Source organism: Lipophrys pholis (assembly GCF_963383615.2).
Source record: "Lipophrys pholis genome assembly, chromosome: 9".
Taxonomy (NCBI): Eukaryota; Metazoa; Chordata; class Actinopteri; order Blenniiformes; family Blenniidae; genus Lipophrys; species Lipophrys pholis.
The window spans coordinates 13,034,700-13,062,481 of record NC_137639.1 but is presented as its reverse complement, the minus strand read 5'-3'; the positions used below and the strand labels follow the sequence as shown (position 1 = coordinate 13,062,481).

Below are 27,782 nucleotides of genomic sequence, written 5' to 3'. Positions count from 1 at the left end.
TAATCATTCGACAGAACAAAAATGTATTTCCATGAGTTTTTGTCTCCGCCAACACAGAAACAGCTTTTGCTTTTTTTCTTTATTTGTAGTTCCACTCATTTGAATTCTGTAAAGTTATACCTCAGTTATAGAAGTTATGCTTTATAAATGTAAATTGATCTCAACGTCTGTTAGAATTTATATCTTTTATAATGTGACAAACACCCGGAAGTCGGGCGTTCAACTAGTCGACTCTCAATTTAAATTTGGTGAGTATGTTTTATCCCGAATTACCAAGTTTTGAATGCCCGCAATAACAATTTATTGCGGGTACTGATCTTAGGAAGGTCAAGCAGTATATTCTACAGTAGTATAGATAACATTCGTAGGAGTGTTTGTATTATTGACAAAGCCAATTTTTTTTTTTTTTTTTTTTTTTAAATCTTTAGTGTATCATCAGGACCAACTCATATAAGTCTGTTTCAGTGATGGATTTTTCTGCCTGAATCAACAAGTCATGGCTGAAATACTTGAAGGGGTACACATACAGAGAGCATTGAGTCAGCTCCTTCCCAGGTACAGACGCAGCTTCAGATATTTGAGAAAGGGCTTTATTCCTTTGTTACTATATGCATCTTTCTCCCACTTTGCTCATATACTTTAATATGTACCTGTTGTTAAACTTTTTCCACGAACACAGTATCAATATTCACCCCCACCAGACCTATTCAGACGCAGCTCATGTGCAAAGGCGGAGAGGGACGGAAGACTCATGATTTTCCTTGTCGGCCTCTGTTTGGGATTTGTGGGCCCTTTACACATTCAGAATTTAATTAACTCCCGCATTTAATTGTGGAACTACTTGTTTCGAATCTCACTTTATGAGCGCTCCGTGTATAGCCACAACAGTCGAGCTGAAAAATCCTCGTGTCTTGTGAGCAGAACAACTGAGTTCCTGTGATCATCTCTTAGTTATTGTATGAATGTCTCCCTCTTGAGGCCTTTCGGGGGAATTGCAGTTCTGATTGTGAGCGACACAACTCCAAAGGCTCTTCCTTTTTTGCTCCTTGTGAAAAATGTTAATCAGTGGATTTTCAACTTATACATTGCGTGAAGCCGTATTTTAGGATACTTTTTGATGGAATGGCAGAGTTCTTGAAGGTTTTTCACGTCATAAAATGAGTAGTTTATTGATAAATACTCTCACCACATTGCAAAAAAAAATAAAACTAAACTAAAAACCCCAGTTTGATTCGAGGTTGAGCTCAGGGACCTTTGCATTTTCTCCCTGTGTGTGCGTTGGGTTTTCTCCGGGTATTTCAGTTTCCTCTAACAGTTAAAAAAACACTTGAGTTTAATTCTGAATTGCCCAGAGGTGTGACTGTCTCCGTGTCTGTGTTTTGCCCTGTGATGACCTGGGGACTGTCCAACCCCTGGTGCTAAATCAATGCCATCCTAAAAACTGGAAAATGTAGTACAGAAAATGGATGGATGGAGAGTATTATGGGTTGTTGCAGTCCACAGACATTAACAGCAGAACACTTCTTGTGCTAGTTCAATGCATAGGAATGGCAAATGTTTAATGTATGTATCATCTCCAATGGTGCACATATGGGTTTCTGTTGAAGCCTTCTTTTTTTAATCTTCATTATTGGGTTATGACTCTTTTGAAAAACATTATAGAAAAATTCATGCTCTTGGCTAAACTTACACCCCCTCCCATGTTTCCTCCTGCTGTGCCAGCCCCTCAAAGAAGATTAATCCAACAATAATTACTGATCTAATTTCAAGTAAACCATTTATATATCTCTTTCTGAGCAGTATCAATGAAGGGAAGTTACATTTCACCCTTCGGAATGCATTATTACATATTTTGGACTCCTAAGCTTCTTCTGATGACACCGTCCATTTGGTTGAGACTCTCTAATCAGGTGTTCACTGGTGTTTGATCCGCACTCACCGTCAGTATTTAGGAACTAAAAGTGTTTGTGGCGTTTCCTCATTCACTCGGCATCCGCGCAAAATTAAAACGAGCACTTGGTAATAAAATGTTTTCTTTCCATCGCCAGCTCTTATTAATGGTGGCATGTTTGTCTTGCTGAAAGAGACTCGGTCAGGGGTCCTCTCTGCGTCGCTCAGCAGGTGAGAAGGCGGTCTGTGTTTCGGGGGGGCAAAGTTGTAATTGTCTGGAATCAGTGCTTATGGCCATGACTCAATAGATAAAGAATTTGACCTCATTCCTCTTTTGTGTTCGTCACCCATTCTCTGCAGGGAGACGCAGACAGTGCCCCGATGAACTGAGTGGAAAGGAAGCATAAAGAGAACAGAGCTGATCCGATTGGGAAATACAGTACATGTTCAGGTGAGGGCAGACGTACATTTGCTGCTCTTTTTGAGGACAGACTGGACTTGATTGGAGAGCTTCAGTTTACTTGAAACACACTTGCCTCTCTCCTTTTGTTTTCCTTTCAGCTGCTCCTAAAAGCCCTCCGCTCTGTCTCCCACTCCTAGGGCCTTCCCCTCCCCGCTCCTCCTCGCCGAGCTCCTCTCCGGGTAGCAGCTGTTGCATTTATGAAAACAAGACACTCGATAATGTTCAACTCATCTTTGTCCAAGCTCCATCGGAAACCTCATAATTCCAACACGGCTTACATCGACCCAACAGTTTCTGATATGAGGCCTGAGGGTTGACGGATGATTGCACTTCAGAGGTGTGTGTGTGTGCGTGTGTGTGTGTGTGTGTGTGTGTGTGTGTGTGTGTGTGTGTGTGTGTGTGTGTGTGTGTGTGTGTGTGTGTGTGTGTGTGTGTGTGTGTGTGTGTGTGTGTGTGTGTGTGTGTGTGTGTGTGTGTGTGTGTGTGTGTGTGTGTGTGTGTGTGTGTGTGTGTGTGTGTGTGTGTGTGTGTGTGTGTGTGTGTGTGTGTGTGTGTGTGTGTGTGTGTGCATTGCGACCGCAGCGGACTTGGGGATTAGTGGCCAATTGATCACTGTGATTGGCTTGCAAACAACAAGCTGTCATTCGAGACGTGAGGGCCATAAATCTGTCCGTGGGGAGCGGGCTGATTGTGTTATTTGATGCCCCGCTCCTGTTTTGGCTGAGTTTGAAATGGGAGAGGTCTGGGTGTCAAGACTGATTGTGTTTAGGCAGTTGGACATAACGGGTAATGGGATTTCGGCTTTGACGGGGAGGGTGGGCGGCGTCATTTGGATCTATTTAGTGGTGGAGCAGGAAGAGATGGAGAGAAAAAGAGCAACTAGTTTTATGGGGAGCAGCAAGGTCAGGGTTGGATTTTCTCCTGGGTGAAAACTTTTTGGATTGTGTCCTACATAAAGAGTTATCAGTCAAATGCAGGGTTGTTGTTTTTTTTTGTTATCTTGTTCACCTTATTTATAGGTGTGAAGTAAACTGGGCACAGTTAGAATGAGTTAAACTCACTTATTTCTATAAGCCAACTATTATTGAAATATCCAAGCCTCACTCAAATACGTCTGAATGCTGAATCTTAAGATTTTCCCACTTAAGTTTGTTTGCCTGAAGAACTCATCCGTCTCTTAATACCCAGTGTATGTAAACTAGAATCACCGAAAGCTGCAACTGATGCAACTGACCATAATCTCAGTAGCTTTCAATGTTTGATATCCTCGATTTGTCCTTCACCACCTTTAAACTTACACAAAACATGTTTACTTCTGCACTTTCATGAATGGCGTTAGATTAATTTATGCTGCTGCTAAAATGAGCATTGTTACCTTCAATAAGATATACCCATCTTTTTAGTAAAAATAAATATAGCAAACATCAAGGAGATTTGTAAATCATTCATTTGCGACATATAAGATTTATGAACAGGAGAGAATAAAAACAACATATTCTGTGGAAAGAGTAAATTAACTTGTCTGTGTCAATTTGAATTTTTCCTCCCTTTGCTCATTTTTGCTTTACAATACATATTTATATGTAACTGGACAATTTGTTAACAGTAAAGTCACTTGTTGAAAAGTAAAACTTTTGGCATTTTTACCTTCAACTTCAGCAAATATGTGCTCGTTAGTAATAGTTTAGTAAAATCCATAAACTGCATCAATCCTTTTTAATTTTTTTACCATGAATTGACAGTTTTGTGGAAACTTTGAATGGTACGTCTGTCTACAGACGCAAATTACATACTGTTGTGGAAATTTGTGAGACAGAGGCAAAGATGAGGAGTCTGGGTTTCTGATGCCCTGAAGAGGTTTGTTTTTTTGTTTTTTTTAGATTTACAGAGAATATAAACCCAAGTCAGCTGACTTAGAGCAAGGCAGCTACTCCGAGCAGAACTCTATCTATTTCTATCATTTTCTGGTCTTTCCTCATCTTATACAGAAACGACAACCCCAAGAATAACATCTGTTGTCCTCCCATGGCACCTGACATCTGGGGACATGCAGTGATGTCTAAACCCGTCGATGTCAAGGCAGTCTGACTCGTCTGACAGTACAGACAAAATACGTTCATCATTCATCATCAACCTTCCACATGTACAGGGGTTGCAGAGGCGATTGTCGCCGACCACGGTCGAAGGCAAAGTGCATCCTGGACTGTCATCCATCACAAAGTAAACAGAAAGAGACACCTGTATTCTTTCTGACTCGGAGGTATCGTCGATTGTCCTCAAACTAATTCGTCTGGCTGTTGAATGCAGGTAAACTGTGTATACTGTAAAATGATCTAAAAAAAAAAAAAACAATAGAGTAGAATCTAGCTCAATACCGCCTCGAATTTTTTAAAATCGGAATATAATTTGATGGATCGGCACAAAATAGTAGAAGTTTTGAAGAGAAATGAGAAATATACAGTATCTATACAAAAAGAATTTTTAAAAATAAAAAACAGAAAATTGGCCAAAAGAAAGACTTTACTTTCTCTTGTGTTTGTAAAAAGCCATGTGGGAGATTCCCACAGTGTATGGAGGAAGGTGCACTGGTCAAATAAGACTAGCGCACCTCCAACAAGAGCACCATCCTCACAGTGAGACACGGTGGAGGCAGCATCATGCTGTGAGGATGCGTTTCACTCGCAGGAACTGGGAAGCTGGTCCGAGTCGAGGGAAAGTTTGATGAGGCTGAATTCAGGGATACTCTTTGGCAAAAACCTATGACTAGTCTGTCTTTTGAGACAAGGACGGAGGTTCTCCCTCCAGCTGGACAATGACCCTGAGCATACTGCCAAAGCAGCACTTGGGTGGTTTAACGGGAAACAGAAATTTGTTGGAATGGCCTGGTCAAAGTCCAGACCTCAAGCCAAGTGAGAATCTGTGGTCAGATTTAGAGATTACTATCAGACTTGAAGGAGCTGGAGCAGTTTTGTCTTGAGGAATGGAAAAAAAACTCCCAGTGGCAAAATGTGGCAAGCTCACGGAGACAAATGAAAAATGAAGCGTGGATCTACAAACTATTGATTTTAGGGGGTTGAATAGTTATGTACATTAGAATTTTCTCTTATTTTGTCCTTTTTGTTGTTTGCTTCACAATAATAAAAAAAAAAAAAAATCACATCTTGCAACCCATGTGCTGTAAATGAAATGACGCAAACCCTCAAACAATCTTTTAATTCCAGGTTGTGAGGCAACAAAACACACAAAAAAAAAAAAATTACAAGAGGGAGTGAATACTTTTGCAAAGCACTGCATTCAATATTGAACAACAAAATAGTGTTGGCCACCTTGCTGGTGGCAATACAAATGAAATACAAATCATCTTGGCTGCTTATGAGTTGAAACAAACAGAAGAATTCAAATCATATAAAGTAGATTTAAACCACTTTGATCATCTCAACCAATCAGAATATATAGTAAAGGGTTTGTTCTGAATCACTGTACAGGTCTACCAAGATAGGTATTTCATGATTATAGCCATTACTATAGATTCCACAATTCTGGGAAAATGAAATGCAAGAAATATTGAAATACAAGTCGGCTTCAAGCTTCAGCTCCGATAGTCACATCTTCAGGCCTGGGGAGACTCCTCTGACGCTTAAATTAATACAACACATTTTAGACTAAAGCGCCCATCATCTACAAGATGGAAAGTCTGAAGATTTGTTTTGCGCATGTTAGAAGATCCCATTTGTTTATGTCAAACCATCTGACTTCAAGAAGAAGAACGGCAACATCCAGGGAAATGCTTGCGTCAGGTGAAGGACAATGCAGTGGCGGGTGAGAGAGGAGGAGGAACGCATGGAGGTTGGGTGATAAGGGGTGGGAGGAGAGTGACGGTGATGAGAAGGGGGGGGTGGTGGGGGGTGTAGCTGATTGTTTCTCATATTTCAAGAGTGGTCCCACAGACGATCTCCATACGAGACCACGGGGGTGCTCTGGTCCGTGTGTGTTGGGGGGTGTGTGTGTGTGGGTGTGTGTGTGTGTCTGTCACTGGCGCCAAGGAGGGTGGGAGGGCTTTCTACAAACTCATCATAGACTGCCAGTACCTCTCATCTTTTTTCTTCTCTACTCTCCTCTCCCGTCTTACTGTGACTCTCAGTTTGGGGTTGTTTTTTTTTTGCGTTTCCTTTTTTTCCCCAAAAAAAACATTTTGGCAGCGTGCTTTTTGCTCAGCGTCTCCGATTTAATCTTCACATCGATTTTATCAACAAAACAATGAGCATGAATGTGTTCAGCATCAGTTTCCCGCACACTGAAGAACACCAGCATTGGGATTAAAATTGACAAGTGGAAGAGTTCACACAAGACATTTTTTTTTTTCAAGGTGAGTGTTTCTTTGGCAAGAAGAAGAAGATTTTATTGTGAAGTTTTGTTAAGGTTATATTTGAATGTGTTTTATTGAGAGCTAATTTATTGCATTAGATAATCAATTTGAGAGGATTTTTAGTCGTGTATTTTTAAAGTTGTAAATTGAATAAATCTTTTTAAAAAAAGAAGAAAAACAAAAAAGGCCAGATATTGGAATCGACAAATAAAATTCACAATAGATGTTTATTCCTCCATTAGAAACAGAATGAAATCAGGCGTAAAACATGTTGTGGTGAGATGAAGTGTGCAGACGCTGGGCCGGATCCGTGAGCAAAATGGCGATCAACAAGTGTGAAATGAAATGTGGACGCGGTGGTGACCTTGTGAAGATGCTCTCTCTCATCCACTCTGTCTGCATCCTCCCCGCTGTTCGCCGCCTTTCTCCACTCATTCTGCATTCCATGTAATCATTTTTAGCAAATGTGATCTTTACTTTACATATTCAGTTTGTAGAATTGTTTTGTTAAATTCAATTATTTTCCTAAAACTGCTCAGTTCTGATACGCACCTTGAGTCTTTTCTGTTGTTATTCTTTTGACTCAATATTGACTTTAATATGCAGGACCTGACGAAGCGCTTCACATTTGCACCATTGAACTTATTGGGGACACCTTATGTTTTTGTGTTGTACGGTGCACTACAGACTCACCAGCTCCAGCTGCCCATTTTACTCCTGAAAAGGCTGAACGCTCCTTCATGCTGACGGAGAAAGTCCCTGCTGCCGTCATGTCCTCAGTTGTAGCCCCGGAAAAACCCGCCTCCAACACCATGGGTCCCAAAGAGGTTAGTACAGGTTTGGAGACACATGTAGTGGATTAATGGCAAAAAGATTGAATAAAAATGAGGTACTTATTGGATCACTGCATGGTGCACGCTCCTTCATTAAGGGCATTTGTCTCTGACTCAGTTTGCGCAAACTTTGAAGTGTGGGGTGGGGATAAGACTCATAATGGGAAGAGATGGTAATTTTATGGAGTTTTGAACTGGACCTCAGGAGATTTATTTTACTCCTTACCGTGCTTTCAACTTTTTTTCACTGCATAAGGACAGTGCAGATCAACAGTTTTTATACCACAGACAATGTTTTGTTCTGTCTTTCATGCGTGGGAAGTAAGAATATGACGACATGAAGGTGAAAGACATTAATTTACCCAGTGCTCTATCTTTAAACCGCACGTATTGTGTATGCTTGCACTGGCCTATATCTGTTCATATGTTTGCCAGGTAAGGATGACGTTCAGGTGAACATTGTGGAAAAATATTACATATGATGTAATACTTCAAGAGAAACAAAGAAGGTATTATCGCCGTCATCAGTTTAAAACATTTGTCGGATTCTTCGCCCCGTCCAAATGTGAACCATCAGGTGGAGCTGATCCTTGTAAAGGAGCAAAATGGGGTTCAGTTCACCTCCACCACGTTAGTGGCTCCTGCTCCAGCTGAGGCGAGCGCCAGTGTGGAGGAAGAGAGGGAGACCTGGGGGAAGAAGATCGACTTTCTCCTCTCCGTGATCGGATTCGCCGTGGACCTGGCAAACGTGTGGAGATTCCCCTACCTGTGCTACAAGAATGGAGGAGGTGAGCTGGATGGATGACGGAGGGCAGAATGGCATGCGTTCTGCCTCACGGAGCAACAAGACACTGTTCTTGTGAAAGAGGGTGAAAAGAGAGGAAAACTATATGAAAAGAAGGAGAATGTGAATGTCGGGCTGTTAGTAGTACCCCTAGATGTTTTCCCCCAAATACACACACTGCATTTACACATGTATGCAGGTGTGTGTGTGTGTGTGTGTGTGTTTCTTTCTTTCCTCCCAACCCTTCACAGAGATCAAAATAGAGGGGGGGAAAAAAAAAAAAAACACCACAGCTGTTCCGAATAGATTAGCTCCGACAATCAGTGTCACTAATTACGGCTGTTTAACATAGAGCTCTCATTATGTCTAAGAGCTGTAACTGATACTGTGGCTGTAAATGAAAGTAGACATGGTCAAGGCTGGCACGCAGCTTTAACACACACTTTTTTTTTGCATGTCCTGTATGAACACCTCTTGTTCCTTTTCTTTTCTGATTACTATAGTCACACTCAAAAAATGATAAAGTACCCTGTAATGTATTTACATTTACAAAGTCATAAATAATTGCATTTCTTTCTGTACTTTACTATTGTTTTGTTTATTTTTTAACCGTAAAACCCAAATCCTCAAACTTTCTGTGCTCTTTTATTGTTCCAAAGCATGAAAAGATTGCTTTATCTGTCACACAGTCATCAAACCTTTGCGTAATAACATATCCAAATATGATTTCACAAAATGGCAAGCAAATCAGTGGGAATTACCTGAGAAAATATCTCTTCACTCGTGTGTTTTGTGCATTCAGGTGCATTCCTGGTCCCCTACCTGTTCTTCATGGTGATCGCAGGCATGCCCCTCTTCTACATGGAGCTGGCTCTGGGGCAGTACAACAGAGAGGGGGCAGCAGGCGTCTGGAAGATATGCCCCATATTTAAAGGTAGGCTCAGGATCTCGGAAAGACTTGTTGCCCACACACGTCAACACTGAAGGATCCACACATGCAAACTTATGACACTGGCATGGGACGCTTGCTTCCATCTATAATCTGTGCATCACAGATTGCAATGAGTTTAGATTTTTCTTCTTTTTTTCTTCTTCTTCTTCTTCTCCCCCCTCCCTGTATGTTTATCTGCCTACATGGCTGCTTGTCTTTAACATCTACTTGTCTGCTTCTCTGCCCACATCCCCCTTTCCTGTCCACATGCCAGTCTCCTTTGTCTGCTCGTCTCTGCGCTGAGCAGCGACAGGCATTGTTTATCCTCCCCGGGAACGTCAGGTTCTGATGGCACTCAGATGGAAAGCAAACGAAAATTGGGCTTTTAGACTCTTTTCCTGACTGTCCAAATCCATTCTGTCAAACAGTGGTGGCGGACAGTGGCTGACAGACTATTTCGAAGGGACTTTTCAACACCTCATTAGGCAAAGAGCAGGTCTGGACCAGCAAACATCGAAGAGACTCACATTTTTAATCACAGGATTAAAATAAGATATTACACTTTGCTGAGTGAAACTTTTTTTTGATACATTTTTAACTATTCTTTGAGTCCACCCATCTCTGTCTATTCAATGTAATTTATATACTCTTGTCTTCCGCACTTCTTTAATTGCCACAACGACAAAAAAAAACAAAAAAACCAAGTCACACTTGAAATCATATTTAACACCGGGGAGACAACATCAGACAACATTTAGACCAGCGGACCATCTGTTGCTTCACAGCATGAGTCCACAGTCAAATGATGTCCTTCCTGGTCAGGGAGGTGGCCCACAGTGCGTAGCGGCTTCATGTGTTTCTGCATGTGTGTCTCTCCGAGCGTGTCCCTCAGTGTCGGTCTGTCAGGGACCACACTGAGTAGGTTGACGTTCTAATCACACGCTTCGCTCTCTCTCTCTCTCTCTCTCTCTCTCTCGCTCTCTCTCTCTCTCTGTCTCACAGCGGGGGGGATAACAGTAATTATTCAAATCCACATACACATGCCCGTATTGACAGTAATTATTCTGATCAACAAGCTGGTTTCCTCTCAGGATCAATGCATTTGAAGAAAAGGGCTGAGAAGGGAAGATAGTTTGGCCACATGCGGCGCTAATAAGAGGCATCACACCCCGGACAAATATCACATTCCCGTTACAAAGAAATCAATAAGGCACAGTCGCGGTCATGCTTCCCGGCAAAGGTTAAGAATTAAATTCAGCCTTAGAAGAGTGGACGTTGGTTCACATCCAGAAAGGGTAGATTTCTTGATAATTACGGCATGAAAAACACATTCCCTCAACCTTTTTTTTGTTCCTTTGCGAGGCACTGACTGATGCTTGTCTACGTTCCCACTGAGTGAGCGACTGTGCTCTGCAATGTACGCCTTGGAGCTCAAATCTTTAGTGGTGAATTCTGAGCCGTTGTGCAACTTTTCCTGCTGATTGACAAGGTTTCCAAGTGATGCAATGAATGACACCATCACTAAATAATTAAAGCATTAAACCGGTGGAAATCTATGATTAGCAGTGCCAGCTGCCAAGTCAGGATATAATTTACTTCACCGTAGGGTACATGATAAAATTACTCTCCTGAAGTATGCATGTTAGATGGAAGCGTGAACAAGTGGATTCTAGTGTCAATCTCGCAGAGGGTTAGAGGTGTGTTTTCTTCAAACAAGACAGTCAAATATTTTGGCAAATGTCAAGATTTGGTGAAATAAAAGATTTAATATGTATTTCGTTCGGGGTTTTCTTTGAATAACACTGTGTCCACATCGCTTCACTTTTTTTTTAGGTTTTAAGATGTAAAACATCAGGCCAAGTTCCACAAAACAAAAAAGAACAACAACAAGAAAAAAACCCCCAAAAAACACAGAGATTAAGTCAGGGAAAGAATGGAACGCATGAAACCTGAGGAGGAAGCAGCCATGGGAGGCTAAATAGCAGAGTGGAAACAGAGGAGATGAGCAGTAGGGAAGATCAGGTAATATAGCTGGCAAATTATGTATTTTCACTGTCATTATTATTTTATTATCATATATCTTTCATCTGACAAACATTGAAGATGCAGTGCATTCCTCAAATTACAAACATACCAACTCCCCAGCTTGTTCATCTTCACCATTGTGGCTCCTCATAGTGTAAATCATGTCTGGATAAATGTGTGAATATGTATCACATCCGACAACATCAACTGCACTGTAGTTTTCACTGCAGGTGATCATTACTGAGCTTCTGATCATAGACCTCATTTAACTAACTGACAGGAAGGAAGAGAAATGTTGAAAGCTATTCTTCTGAACTACAACTCCATAAATACAATATAAAGTCTGATTTAGGTTTGTATACTTTTAAAATCGGTACAAATCTTCATATTAAATGATCTAAACTGTTTTGTTACTCCAGACAAGTTTTATTATTTGGTAATGGGAGACGTAAATTGCCCTTTTTGTTGTAAAGATTGCGGCTCCCTGCGTTAGACTCCCAATCATGAGATTAATGGCAGTAACAGGCAGTAGATTACTGGGTGGAGTGGGGGAAAATTTTTTTGGGGGGGTGAAATATTAAATAATTATTCCATTAAGCAAGATTCCCACACGGTTATCAGGATGACAGGGAGTCTGCAGGTTCCGGGTTGCTCCACATCATGAAGGTTACGTAACAGGATGGAAGCTCGCAAGTAGGTTTCTCTAAACTGCCGGCTCTGTTCAGTGGCTGTAATATCGCTTCACTGTGTCCCTCCCATAGGTGTCGGCTTCACAGTCATCCTCATTTCCCTCTATGTTGGTTTCTACTACAACGTCATCATCTCCTGGGCGCTGTTCTATCTCTTCTCATCCTTCACCAACGAGCTGCCCTGGGTCCACTGCAACAACACCTGGAACAGCCCCAACTGCTCAGACTGGGCCGACAACAGCTCAGTCAACGACATTTACAAAGTCACCCCTGCTCAGGAGTATTTCGAGTAAGTGCATGATCTTCGTCCCGAACTCAGAGCCTATCTCCAAGAGCTATAATACCATTGGCGCCTTCCAAAAAGTGCAAATAAAGTGTAAAAGATTGTCTTTGGGGATATAGATGCAGTCATGCCACTGAGTTGTGAGAACAAGTGAGTATTTCACCAGGATGACTCCAGATTGTATCTCCATTTTGCTCCTGCCTCTTGCTATATTCAGCTGACCAGGTGCCTCCTGTTGCAATCAGTGAGGGGTTGTTTTGTTGTGACATTTGAGGCACATCATCCACAATGGCCGAAATAGCAGCCTGCCATTTACCCAGAACCACCTGCAGATGATTTGATGAACATTGGGCAATCGTATTTCATTTGATCTGCGAAGCTCGCCCCTGAAATTATCTGAAACGTGGCGTCAACGCTGTTCAGTGGGCTTTCAGCTTTTCAGGTGACACGTGCAATCAAACCTTTTATTTATTTTTATTTTTAATTTTTTTTCCATAAACTTCCATTTAGAAATCTGTTAGCTTTAATACTCGGACTGCCACAGTCCCAGAGATTTTACAACTATCTAAAAGGAACTTTATTTTAAAAAATTTTGCAAAGATGTACCAATCCTTTGGTATATCCGGCCAACCCATAAAGGGTGTAGTTCAGCTGCACTCACCTATAAATACAAATACATAGTATGGATGAGGTTGAGAAAAACAAACTGTTAACGATAACTTGAGAGGCGCTGTGTTTCTCACATGTTCTCTGTCCTCAGCCGAGGCGTGCTCCACATTCAGGAGAGCAACGGTATAGATGACCTGGGTCGCCCACGCTGGCAGCTGACTTCCTGTCTCGCTGTGGTGATCGTTCTGCTCTACTTTAGTCTCTGGAAAGGAGTCAAGACCTCTGGCAAGGTAGCGCATAACACAACGTTTTAATGGCACAAAACGACAGCGATTCCAGCATTCTTGGCTGCATTTTACTCAAACTAAAATGTGAGAAGAAAAAAAAGTGCCTGCTTCATTTGTGCGTGCGTGCGTGCGTGCGTGCATGTGCGTGCATGTGCCTCATGTGACTCTTGCAGGTTGTGTGGGTCACAGCCACCATGCCCTATGTGGTTCTGACTGTGCTGCTGCTCCGCGGAGTCACTCTGCCCGGAGCCATCGATGGCATTAAGGCCTACCTCTCCGTGGACTTCCTGAGACTCTGTGACGCCAAGGTGAGTGCCAGCAGAGGAGAGAAGAGAGGGGAAGGCAGGAGAAGCAGATGCTACAGGAAAGGGATGAAGGGGGCAGTTACTGAAACATCTCTTCAAGGGAATGCTTTGACATTTTCAGCTGATCTGTTGTATTTAACATTTTCACAAACGTTGTTGCCTTTCTAATGTGTTGCGTCTGAAGTGAATTTTATATTCTGATATAGGAGGATTGTAAAGTTACTGGATTAGGTACTGAGAGGGCATTAGCGCAAAGATCATCTCCAGATTCCTAAATAGCCATTAGAAATACTCTAACCCATATGAATAGTTAGAGTATGTTTATTAAAAATACATGCATCTTTTTTAAAGCTTTAAGAATGTAGTGTATCCAGAGCTGGCCCTACCCTGTGGCGCCCTCGGCGCGATTTTATATGGCGCCCTCTTCCATAGGCGATTTTCATCCACTTATAAAAGAAACCAAATAGCATGTTTTTACCATTGTCTTTGATTTATAACATATCACCCACTTTAAATGCTTGAAATAATTTAAGAATGATGATTAATGCCCCCCCCCCCCCCCAAAAAAAAATGACAATTTCTAGATACATGTTGTAATAAGTACTTTCAATATTATTATATTGAAATTTAATGTTTTTCTTTTTTTGTGGCTCCCGCTGGAGGCTGCTCCGCCCTTAACATTTGCCTGAATTGCCCAATGGGCCAGCCAGCACTGAGTGTATCAGTTACTGAAAAACATATTTATTAAAAGTAGTGGATTTGGACTTCCGGTGTGCGTTTCAAGATGGCGGTCTAATAGAAAATGCTCCTGGTCAGTTTTCATGAAATGGTCCCACTTAATCACGAAAACTACTCCTGCGCAAAGACGATATGACCTAAAATGAGTGGGGCAAGAAACAAAAAGCCTCTGGGGAAAAACAAAGATCACGACGAAAGAAAGGAAAAGAACACGGCAAAAGCTGCAACCAGCACGAGAGAATTGAAATCCAGTGGCGAAGAGGAGGACTCCACCACTGTTAAAGCGATTCAAAACCTAACCAAGAACATATACTGGGCAAAAATATAAATGCAACACTTTTGTTTTTGCTCCCATTTTTCATGAGCTGAACTCAAAAGCTCTAAAACATTTTCTATATACACAATAGACCTATTTCTCTCAAATATTGTTCACAAAGCTGTCTAATCTGTGTTCCTGAGCACTTCTCCTTTGCCGAGATAATCCATCCCACCTCACAGTGGAGTATTGCACAGGTGTCCCTTAAGGTGGCCACAATAAAAGGCCATTCTGAAATGTGCAGTTTGATCACACAGCACAATGCCACAAGTTCTGAGGGAGCGAGCAATTGGCATGCTGACTGCAGGAATGTCCACCAGAGCTGTTGCCCCTGAATTGAATGGTCATTACTCTACTATACGCCGTCTCCAAAGGCATTTCAGAGAATTTGACAGTACGTTCAATTGGCCTCACAACCGCAGACCACGTGTAACCACACCAGCCCAGGACCTCCACATCCAGCGTGTTCACCTCCACGATCGTCTGAGACCAGCCTCCCGGATAGCTGCTGCAACAATCGCTTTGCATAACCGAAGAATTTCTGCACAAACTGTCAGAAACTGTCTCAGGGAAGCTCATCTGCTTGCTTCTCATCCTCATCGGGGTCCCCACCTGACTGCAGTTCGTCGTCGTAACCGACTTGAGTGGGAAAATTCTTACATTCGATGGCGTCTGGCATGTTGGAGAGGTGTTCTCTTCGCGAGAATCCCGGTTTTTACTGTTCAGGGCAGATGGCAGATGGCAGATGGCAGAGCGCGTGTGCGGCGTCGTGTGGGTGAGCGGTTTGCTGATGTCAATGTTGTGTATGGAGTGGCCCATGGTGGCGGTGGGGTTATGGTATGGGCAGGCGTATGTTATGGACAACGAACGCAGGTGCATTTTATTGATGGCATTTCGAATGCACAGAAATACCATGACGAGATCCTGAGGCCCATTGTTGTGCCATTCATCCACGACCATCACCTCATGATGCAGCATAGTAATGTTGCAAGGATCTGCACTCAATTCCTGGAAGCTGAAAACATCCCAGTTCTTGCATGGCCAGCATACCCACCGGACATGTCACCCATTGAGCATGTTCGGGATGCTCTGGATCGGCGTATACGACAGCGAGTTCCAGTTCCTGCCAACATCCAGCAACTTTGCACGGCCATTGAAGAGGAGTGGACCAACATTCCACAGGCCACAATCAGCAACTCGATCAACTCTATGCGAAGGAGGTGTGAGGCAAATAGTGATTACACCAGATACTGACTTCTTTTCTAAAGTTTTTAAAGCAGTCATATTATGAAGCAGGACCTAAAGCTGCAAAACTATTAGCAAGAAAAATAGGAAAAAGACACACTCTACAATCAATGTATAAAATATCAGACCCCAAAACATAAAATAGCATTGTATCCGGATGACATATTGCTCTTTGTCACTAATCCGAATGTCGGTCTTCTTGCTCTTTTGGATCTTCTTGATAGATTTGGTACATACTCGGGATATAGACTTAACGTCCAAAAAACTCAGATATTAACATTTAACTATAGCCCACCACCTGATCTCAAACAAAAGCTGGCCATCGACTGGTCCCAAAAAGCAATTAAATACCTTAGAGTATGGTTAACTCAATGTCCCAGTAACCAATATTCAAAAAACTATGAAATAATTAACAAGACAATCAAAGAAGACCTTAGTAACTGGTCAACACCCTTGTTGAACTTCAGGGCAAGAATTGAAATTAAAAAAAATTCTATTTTACCCAGGCTCCTGTAGTTGTTTATGTCGCTACCAGCTGTAGTCCCAGTGAAATAATTTCAGGAATGGGACAAGCAAATTTTATGATTCATTTTGGAATGGGAAGAAACCAAGAATAAAATACAGTACTTTAATCATTAGTAAGAAGGGAAGAGGTATGTCTCGAATTGGAAAGAGACGGAGCAAGCAATGATTACTGGAGCTCATCAAGAGGATTTGAACCCTTTTACCTCATTCACCTTACATGCTTGATTTGAAGTAATAAAACAATTACATTTATGGGACCAGATTAAAAAAAACTTAGATGGATTGCATAAGATACTTAAATCAAACCAATCAATCCAGCACCTAAAAGGATGCTGGATTCATGCGCAGGGTCAACAATGGCATTCATATCTATTTTTGTATAATGGAGAAGAAAACCATACAAAGTTTTCAGGTTCTAAGAGAAAAATACAATTTGGGGAAGCACAAATGTTTCAGATATTTACAATTACACCAATACTTCTTAAAAGAAATAAGAATGAATGAGGAACTCTAGAACCCAGTGGAATAATACAATCAATAATACAAGCATTTGCTGGCGACACCAACTCAATCATTTCAAAACTTTATCAGGGAATAAGAAAGGCTGGAGGAGAGACCGCCAACTACACATGGGAGAGATGGGGAAAAGAGTTACAGTACATGACGGAATAACCAGTGAACAATGGGAAAATATGTGTGAGACGGCCTCTACTACCTCCTGTTCCATGTATTAGCAAGACTTCTGCTAGAGGAACCGTATCCGCTTTCTTGTTACTCCTAAAATGACAACACATTTTACACCAACATGTTGGAGAATTTGTGGGAATGGGGGGGAGTGGATCAGACAGCTGAAAATAAAATGTGGACAAAAAGTATTTGGAGCCAGGACAGACGAAAAATACAAATCTTTACTTGTGTGTCACAATATTCACAGGTGCAGTGGACTCTGATGTATTGTTCAGTTTTGATCTGTAATGTTCGCCAGCAAAAGTGGAAACCGCGTCCACACAATTTACTCAGACACTCGGATCTGTTGCACGGATGGCAACGGACTCTTTGGTATGAAGTACACAGATTTGTGGAAACAGTTAAGCAGTTGGTTTCTAATTGCTTCATTTAACTTGAAAACTGTTGAATAAAACTGTAATAATTCTTCAAACAGAAATCCAGCAGGACAGCTTGTGCAGTGCAGAAAATGGGCAAAGTGTTTATATATTTTATTCTGTCTGGGAAAAGAAAAAAACAAAAAAAACTTGCTTTGACAACACACAGCGTGTTGTGGTAGCATGTGCTGAGGAGCTCAATGCGTGAGGCTGCAGAACTCAAAAAGGATTCAGTTCTGGAGAATGACAGAGAAAGCTCGAAGAGAGATGCATAGGAGCAATTGGAGAATTAGATTAGATAGATGCATGGAGCAGTAATTTGCAAAATTACCCCCCCGTATTCACAAGCGTCTTTCATCTGCTGCCGTTGAATGAGTTTCCTGCAATTATCTCTAATAATGGCTTTTTTCCCTCTCCTGTGCCTTTTGTTTGCCGCTTTCACACAAGTGTGCTTGTTCTGTTGCTCCCCAGGTCTGGATCGAGGCAGCAACCCAGATCTGCTTCTCGCTGGGAGTGGGGTTTGGTGTGCTAATCGCCTTTTCCAGCTACAACAAATTCAGCAACAACTGTTACAGGTGAAGAAGATACACGCAGGCTGGATGGAGGTGTGTGTGTGTCTGTGTGTGTGGGAGGGGGGCGGGGGCGGTAGTAAAGGTAGGAGGCTGGCGAGGTGAAGGGAAGTAGTTCCTTCAAACACGCAGGAGCTTAAAGCAGGTGAATTACAATAACCTTTGAAGCTCCTTGATAACCCCTCCGTATGTGTTTGACACCATGCTGGGCTACACCAATCAGAACTGTCGCGCTCTTTGAAAATCATCAGCATCCCCTCAGAAGGCTTTTATCTTCTCTCTTTTGGCTTTTTTTTTTTTAAATTTTTTTTAATGTTTCTAGTAACTGACACATGACACAGTGCGCTACATCGATTCTTTCTTTTTCCCCACTAATTTGATCTTTCTCACACATTTGGAGGAATGTTTTGTTGCTGAAAAGCGTTTTACTTTCCTGTGAATGATCAGACGTGGCAGGAGGACTCAATATTTGTCCACAGCTACACTGATAAAAATATTCTACTAGATCTACTTAAAGAATTTTTTTTTTTTAAACATGAAAAATTAAATCCAAGTGAAGTGAACTTAGTGTTTTTCCTGTCTCAGGATCTTTTGATCGTCTGTATAAATTGGAGTGTATGCTTGATAGATTGTTTGTCTTCTTTGTCTATCTTCATTCTATCCATCTCTGGCGATTGGGAACGCTGAAGGCCTATGGGTATCATAGTATTTTGTGTTTTTAAATACCAAAGGAAACAGAGTAAAGATGACAAGATCGTTTTTTGTTATGTGGATGAATAAAAAAAGATTGGCTCACATTATTTAAATTATTCATATTCCGAAAAAAGAATGTGTCTTGCATTTTCAAGAAGTATTTTTATTTACTTCAATCCTAAACATATTTGTATAAAGATACTAGCTTGAATATTTATTGTTGATTTCACAGATTCAGTTCAATTTACTTTATTTTTCAATCGGCTGCATTGCTTAGGTTTTTACCCCAGTACAAGCATATAAAAATAAAATAAATAAAAATATGTACATTTACTGTGCATTTCTCAGACAAACAGTAGTGTTGTTATTCTTACTTGCAAAAAAAAAAGAAGAAGAAGAAAATCAATATAATGCTGATATTTTTAGCCACTATAATGCAGATCAAAATGTGACAAAATTGCAAATTCATAAAATGATGGAAGTCCTCAGTAGTGAGTCAAATTAACACTTCAGGAAATACAACAGCAAGTATTCAAAAATGTTGTTTCTCTATATTTAATAAATGTTTTCCCCTCTGATTTCCTTGGTTTAGAGATGCCATCATCACCAGCTCCATCAACTCTTTAACCAGTTTCTTCTCGGGCTTTGTGGTCTTCTCCTTCCTCGGCTACCTTTCACAGAAGCACAACGTCGCTTTAGACAAAGTCGCCAGAGACGGTATGTACTTCTCTGTTTGTTTGTTTGTATGTGTGTGTACCCTCCAAACTGGATTGAGTCTAATCTGCCTTTCCTCATATGTCAGTAAGTTTTTGTAAGATTTTGTAAATTAAATAGTGGTTTTCATGTTTTCATGGTTAAAAAAAAACTGTTTTTGTGTTTCTGTTTCACATTGGTTTTTATTCCTTTTGTCTTCTTCAGGTGCTGGGCTGGTGTTTGTCATTTACCCAGAGGCCATTGCAACATTGCCTGGGTCATCGGTGTGGGCCGTCATCTTTTTCATCATGCTGCTGACACTCGGAATTGACAGTGCTGTGAGTGTGAACCCATTCACACTCACATGCAGCCCTCCAATTTAAACCTTCCTTTTTGTTCCTTGTACCGAGTTAGATTCATTAAAATGACATTATGCCACGTTTGTGTGTGGATGTTTTGATTCAATGGTTTGTTCTTTTAATATCGAGAGAAATCATATGAATGTGAAAACAATCATTTTAATCTTGTTTCCTTTTTCTTGATTAGCGAGTGTTTAAATTGTGAAGCTCTACCACGGCCCCATCTTCCCTGACTTGACATCTTATTCCCACTTGTGTGTTTTCCTTGCAGATGGGAGGCATGGAGTCGGTGATCACGGGGCTAATTGACGAATTCAAATTTCTCCACAAGCACCGAGAGCTGTTCACACTCTTCATTGTTGTAGCCACCTTCCTTATATCCCTCTTCTGTGTCACAAATGTAGGTTTGGCACCGGCGATGTTGCTTCATGATATGCTGGTGTTGTTTATTTGATATTTCCACTGTGGTTAAATACCATTGACAAACACCATTGCTATAAATGTCTGTTTATGATATGGACTTTGGGATTTTAACGTAATTAATACACAGTATATGCTTTCTAATTGTTTGAATTTCTTCTCTCCAGGGAGGGATGTATGTGTTCACCCTGCTGGACTACTTTGCAGCTGGGACATCGATTCTCTTTGGAGTGCTTATTGAGGCCATCGGCATCGCGTGGTTCTACGGTGAGAAAGACACACGAAGATAGAGGATGGAAAACAGATGATTCCTTTTTTTTTTTCATGGAGGGCAAAGCTGATGGCTCATTAGGGACTGGATGAGAAATCTGTAGGTATAGATATTCTGTGCCTGAATGTGAAATGCCTCTATTAAATATAAGAATACTACAGCTGGCAAGTATATTCCTGCTCATGGTTCTGGCCTCTTCAGTCTACGGCCGGGTCTCGGCGCATGTAATCCTGTGGCTGTTGTGCTCATGTGATGGAAGAAATGGGCCACATTTTGATCGCTGCCATTTTCTTTATGTGTTTCCTTCATGAACACATAAAGAAAATTACAGCTGGGGGAAAAGGCAATTCCCATTTGTCATGGGCAGGAGTCAGCTGTCTAATAACTACATTGTACTGTGCTGAGAGGCGGTGACCCGCTCAATTTCTCTTCAGAAGACAAGGGAAACGCCATCTGACAAAGTTTAACCCGGTTAAAATCTTCTACACCTCCGATATCCGGAAATATTATTATTTTTCAATGAGATCACAAGGTGTTTTTTCTGCGAATCCAATGTTTCTGGGATGTTTGGCAATTGAACTTTGGGGTACTTTGGGGCAGTTGTTCCTGATCTGGGCATCACAAGGCGGGAACTAAGCTTTGTCAGCACTGAGGTTGCCAAAATTTCATTTGCACATGGAAAGTAAATCATAATAAGACACTTCTGGCAACGCAGAGCATTGTGACCGAGCCTCTGGTGTGCTGTTTGGCGATCTCTCCTGGCTTTTGCCTCCTGCTAGAGTGAAAACCTGATTTCTAGTTTGAAACCTTATGGCAGTGCTTCAAAAACAATCCAAAGAGAGCGACTGACCTGAACTTCTGCATCAAGTTGTCTCATGTCTGGTGGTCCTGATTGTGAAGAGGAGCACAAAGGACTAAATACTAACCAGCCCTCCGGCAGTGGGGTCAGCATATTGCCCCACTTTGGTGGGTCCTGACCTTGGCAAGCCAAATAAATCAAGCCTAAGGCTTCACTGGGCCTTTTGTGGGCCTTCTCCCCCTCCCTATCCTCATATCTGCTGACAGGAACCCTTGAACCGTGTCCAGTGTGATTTTTCGTTCTGCTGTCCGATGCATAAGTGCACTATGCCGGGCTGAATACCTGCTTGTCACATTGGATATAGTCTCTCAGCATTGGAAGTTGCCTTCCAGGCAGGTTGGAAGTACTTTTAGAAGAAGGTACAGTTGGAGGTATCAATATAGGAAAATCAAGACAATGGAAACATGTTGCTCGCTGATGGCTTCATTGATTGACTTCAGTTCTTCCAAATGGGTGAAAAATACTACAGTGGTAACTATGTGTTGCTGCATGGGCCGTTTTTTGATTTAAATGTTTCCATAGGGGAGATACTCAAAAGTATTTCTGTGTGTTTTAGGAGTGGATCGTTTCAGTGACGACATTGAGGAAATGATTGGCCACCGACCAAGCAGGTACTGGAGGTTATGCTGGAAGTTTGTCAGCCCCTGCTTCCTCCTGGTGAGTACTCCGACCTCCAAATAATACAGAGCAAAATACACCAGACCAAAAGGAGAACGTGAAGTTGAACATCATTTAACCACAGCAATGAAAACCACAATTTAGTGTCAAATGTAAGATTTCAAGGTCTAGTATTTAAAATTCAGAGGGACTGGTTTATCTTTTTGTATTAACCAGTTCTGATGTCCTACATCTTCACCCACCAATAAGTTTATCTGTTTTCCAAAAATGATTCCCAACATTCATGTGTCGTGCTCATATTTCATTTTTTATTAAATTTTTTTTTTCAAAAGGTTATGGTCGTGGTGAGCTTTGCCACATTCCACCCCCCAAACTATGGCTCCTACACGTTTCCTCCCTGGGCTACAATGGTGGGCTGGTGTCTGGCCATGTCTTCAATGATCATGGTGCCTCTCTACGCCATCTACAAGCTCTGCTCACTACCTGGGAAGTTTTGCGATGTGAGTCTGAACACAATGAATTGTTGTGATTCGCGTAAAACTTGCATGTTTGCTACACTTTAGTCTCTTCAGTGAAGATCGTGTCTTTAATTATTCTTCTCCATCTGACAGAGATTGGCTTACGCCATCACTCCAGAGACGGAGCATCATTTGGTCGACCAAGGAGAGGTGCGGCAGTTCACTGTAAGTGTTGATCGGATCTTGGAAGGATGCAAATACAACCTGGTCCAACATCAAGTCCCTGCATGTTTTATCCAGTTTGAATTTTACTGATATTTGAATGACAAACTTGCTGTTTTAGCTTATGATAATCTCTTTTTTTCTATCCATCAGCTGCATCACTGGTTGGTGGTCTGAGAGCTACAGAGAGAGCGAGCAAGAGAGAGAGAAAGAAAGAAAGCGAAGGGCAGAGTCGAGAAGCTATGAAGAAGTAAGAGAAGAGGCATCTTAAAAAAAATGATCACAGTGACAATAGTGGTGGGGGAAGTCTTAAAGTGCCAACACATACGCATAGAAACAGTTATAGAAACTTTAGTGTTCTTTGGGTTTGATAGTGGCTGTGTGAAGCTGTGCTTTGGCCCTCTCCACTATTTAGTTACCGCTGGTGATTGGGATTCAGTCAACCAGTTCCTGTGGTGTTAAGCCTGTTATTTTCACAATGCAAGAGTTGCCGGACACGGCGTGTTTGAGCCTGCTCAACATCAGAGTTCTGAGTTTCTCTTGCATTGTCCATTGAAAACAATGAGCACTTGACAGATACATGCAAATGAAGGGATTCATTTGTATCATATCAGATGTCATAGACATTGTTGAAGGAAGATAGGAGGAGATGACAAGGGGCCACAATACAACACTAGCATCTTCTCGTTTATTTAAAATAGGTGGCCCTTTTATTATTTTCATACCGGCGGAAAACTCTGAATATCCCTGTTTCCGCTGAATCCCGGTCTGTATCATGTTGTCGTGATTCATTATGGACAATTCATTTTGAAGACTGTTATGATGGTTAATATAACTGTTAGCAACTCCTGCAATATACCCTTCTTCGTTGCATTCATTAAAAATTGCGCCCTTGTCTGCTAATAACAATATTGTAACTTAAGTGTCAGCGTAAACATGAGCTTTCCGCACTGAGCTTGTTCTTCAACATAAAGGAAAGTTTCAAGTCAATGAAAGGGGCTGAAAATGAATCCCTCCGTCTCGCCGTGTTTCTGCTGTCGGCTGCACTGAAGGGTTAAACAGCTGGGTGGTGTTGGCAGGCGTAGGTTCATTGTAATGCTGTCATTCATTGGTGTTTTGGAGGATAATCACATGGGTGACTGTACTCCCAAAGTATGTTCAAACTGAATCTGTCAACTAAAAACAGCGGCAGTGGAGACAACATCAGCTTAACAAGGGAACGAAAAAATCCAATCTGGACCGACACTTAATTGTCAGTGACAGAAAAAAAAAACCCCACTGATTAAACCAACCAAAGAACACAACAAGCACACAAATTCAAATATTGCTTCCTGAATATTTTTGCAACTCGATCTTCTTTCTGTCAATGAGTTGACCACTTGATTGTTGGACTTATGTAGCAGATTGTTCTCGCTTACTCTTTTCAATTTCGTACCACCAGGGCTTTTGTTTGTCTGTGTATTTTCTCCCCCCTCACAAAGGATCAAGTTGTGATTGGGAAGCTCTGAATCTCCTGTGTCCACAAGAAGGCAGACAGCTTTAATTTTGTTGTTTACACGAGTCTATTCAGTATTTCAAGACTGTTTTAAAAGCTGCTTCTTATTAAACTGCAAATAAATAGTGTGTATCGTAATAAATGAAGTAACTTAAGTTATATATCGGTGTAAGTAAATGTAATGTAGAGGGCCTTGTATTGTATTGTACTGTATGATATCAGATAACAAGACCAACAAGTATATATTATGTATACTTGCAAATATATATATTTGCCTTAAGAAAATTATATAGAATACCCGTATAATTTTTTAATTGTGAACTTTTTATGTTTGATCAGAAACGATGTAATCCTCTGCGAATAAGTCAGCGAACCCTTGTGGTGCATGTATCATACTGAGAGAATAACTATGTCCCAAGTTGTATGCCTGTGCTGCTGTACCGTGCCTTGTGGTGTTTCTGACTGTATGATTTTGTTTTGTACTGTCAAAATAAAGTATAATTAATACAAATATTACATTTGGATGATGTGTTTGTTTATTTCAAAGGACAATAGTGAAGCTTAATTTCAAAGTGTGTGTGTGTTTGTGTGTGAGATGGATAGATAGATAGATAGATAGATAGATAGATAGATAGATAGATAGATAGATAGATAGATAGACATCTATATACAATTTCTTTTTAGGAATATGTGCTTAAAATCTTTATTTATGGAAAAATGACATGAATGTGTGTTATTGATTGTTAAAAAGTAACTACTACTGTAAGTAGTTTTTGAGAAGAATAGCCTACTTTTCTTTATCTACAGCAGTACTTTTGCTAGTAATTGAGTACAGGTTGAGCTATATTCAGTATGTCTGGTTACATTAGTCACCCACGCTAGACTATTTATTGTAAACTAAACACTTTCTTCTGTTCACAACAGTAAAATCCCTGCACCAATAACCCAGTCCTCTTTTTGTCTCCAAGTCTGATTTGCTCAGATAGATTTAAATTTTGAGCACCTCACAATGAATATTTTTTACAGATTTACTTGGTAAAGTCTCTATGTTATATCATAGCTACTCGGCCGAGAGAATATACATTATAGCATTAAAAAAAAATAAGACGTGTTGTTGTATATACCAGAATGAATCAACACTGTTGACTTCACTATAACCGACAAGTACCTGGTCTCGCTTTTATGCTTTATTTGACCCAAAAAGAAGCACAAAGCCGCCTCACCTCTGTGTGGATTGTCCAAATGTCGTCAAGCTGGCGCAATCGTCAAGCAATTTTGGAAATGCAATGACAGAGTTTTAAAAGGGGCCATTATCACATCAAGTAAACAACAACAATTATGTATAATTTCATGTCTTGTTGAAACTGCAGAGGTGCACCGAGGGAGACACGCTGCCGTATTCAAGATTTTTGCATAATGTATAAAGCAATACAAACAACCCGGAATCAACCTGTGGTTTTACCTGAAACCTTTTTGGTAATCAAATAATGAGAATTAAATTTCAAGTGACAGATACTGCCCCGGTTTGTCTCTGAAAGCCTGGTCTATGTAATATACACAAGATTTAATAATTAAAAACACACTGACTACCTCTATTTTAGCTTTATTAAAACAGTTACAGATGAATTACAAGTGGTATTGTCTTACGATAACATAACTTGTGAAACCCATTTAATATTGGCTCTTGAAATTTGACCACCAGTTACAGAGAACAGAGTGTGTAATCAGAGTAATGTGATGTTTTACCTTTCATGTGGTGGCATGGTGGAGTAGTGGTGAGCACAGTTGCCTTGCAAAATGGCATGTAATGGTTTAATTTTTTTCATGAAATGGATATAATGGAAAACGTGTTTTAAAATAAAGAATGTTTCCTTTGTTTGATAAAAAAAAATTAAGAGGTGTACATGCAATGCAAAACACATATTACATAAAAGAATGTTCCAGTTCTATTTGTGCAGTGAAGAAATAGACTGAGAAAAACTCCAGCTATGTACTGCAGACTCGAGTTTACTCAAAAACTATAATGTTCATACTTCAAAGTACTTTTAATTTTTGGAAAGATAGCAAATGAATCCCTGTTTATGAAATATATTCTATCATGAAACTTGTATGGGGAGGACAAACATCCTCCAAAAGAGGAGGAAGATCATTTCTGAGAGGGCTGACCGTTCAAAGAACAGATTTATAGAAATAACAATATGTCACCAAATATTTGCAGAATTAACTGGATTCTTGAAAAGATTTTCAGCCGAAGCCAAATCAAGTAATTCGGTGAGCCGTGCGAGTAAGAAACGTATCTAGGAAATGAATTACAAGTTCCAGATTCACTGTGTTGAAGCACTGAACCAGAGGGGGAGTCTTACCTGAGCTCAGAGTCCTCTTCTCACCAAAAGTCCAGGTAAGTCAGACTCCCAGAGAGTCTTCTCTGTCCAGTCAGTTATTATTTTGTGTTTTGATTCTGTTTGTTCATGCAAAGAGAGTACCAGCCATGTATTGAGTGCATACATGAATGTGCTTTTCATAAATTTGACTTCACACAAAGTCAATATCCTTTTTCAGTGTGATCCTACGAAGTGGTCTTTTATTCACACCGGGTTTTTCATTTTCATGGGCTGTGTGGGGAAAGTGGGAAGTCTCGGGCTTCAAGAGAACCGCATTAACGCACCTACATGAGAAAGAGCATTCAATGACCATCCATCCATCCATCCATCCATCATACTACACACGCACACGCACAGACACACGAACACACATCAATACAGAATCAGCAATCTGCCTCAAATGCATGTTTTTGGACTTCAGGGAGAAAATCCATGCATGCACAGCGATAACGTCCAAACTGTGTGGCCTTTCTAATGAGTTGTCTCTGTTATAAAAGAACCTTATTCACAGTCAGTGTAAAAATACGAGACTTCATTAGCTTTAATATGCAGTTTGCTAAAGTAACCAAACAGCTGTAGTTTCATATGTGTGAAACCTTATAACCATATCTCCATCAGGATGTCGGCTTAAATGGGTGATAACATTCAAATTGTTATTTATCTGCTATTTTAGAGGGGTGCACCTTTTGATGAACTCTTGCTAATTTAACTCCTGTTAATGAATATTTTCTTGTTAAGTGAATGCACCTTCCCCATCAGAAACATCTTAAATTGCGTGAGCACACCTTGAGTCCTTTAAACGTTTTGATGAATAAATAATAAACCAAAAATGCATACAATTATTGTAACAGTTTTATAGTAACATTTTTAGATTTTTTTTTTTTTTTTACCAGCAATTGAAAATCCCTTATGATATGCTCTAGCGCCATCTAGTGGGTTTTGGCGAGAATTGCAACCATAGTCACTGAGCAGCGTCCACCTGCTCACCGTATCTTAATCGCATTGTATTAATGTAACCCTAAAATTATGATGAAGTCACTGGTTTTCTGCCCTTATTTCCCCACTGAACAAGCCTGTAATCTGCTCATTTAGCCACTCATTGCTGATGATCCTGTCAAGGTTTACTTAAGAGAATGAAGGAGGAAAGTAGGAGGACGTTATTAATGATAATTTTGCTATTGGGACCATCTATGACATCTGTTCAAAAATGCACACAAGTAGACTGAACAAACAAACTAACAAATTGACAGAGTCCACAGTTCTCGTGCGTCTTGGGATTTGGTTTAAAAATAAATCAATCCTCACGTTTATAGTGTGGTATGATATCCTCTGACTTTTGGCCTCAAACGCTA

At 40.7% G+C, this 27,782-nt stretch overlaps 1 protein-coding gene across 1 annotated transcript; it reads left to right on the top strand.

Annotated features, from left to right (window-relative positions):
* Positions 1 to 7,459: 7,459 nt before the first annotated feature.
* slc6a3 (solute carrier family 6 member 3) lies at positions 7,460 to 22,731 on the top strand (the record flags this gene model as incomplete). Its single annotated transcript, XM_080470857.1, has 15 exons — positions 7,460 to 7,546; positions 8,130 to 8,340; positions 9,139 to 9,270; positions 12,054 to 12,270; positions 13,025 to 13,163; positions 13,334 to 13,468; positions 17,864 to 17,967; positions 19,247 to 19,371; positions 19,573 to 19,685; positions 19,978 to 20,106; positions 20,294 to 20,393; positions 21,813 to 21,913; positions 22,207 to 22,374; positions 22,486 to 22,557; positions 22,708 to 22,731. The coding sequence occupies 15 exons, from the start codon at positions 7,460 to 7,462 to the stop codon at positions 22,729 to 22,731; spliced, it is 1,857 nt and encodes a 618-aa protein (XP_080326983.1).
* Positions 22,732 to 27,782: the final 5,051 nt, after the last annotated feature.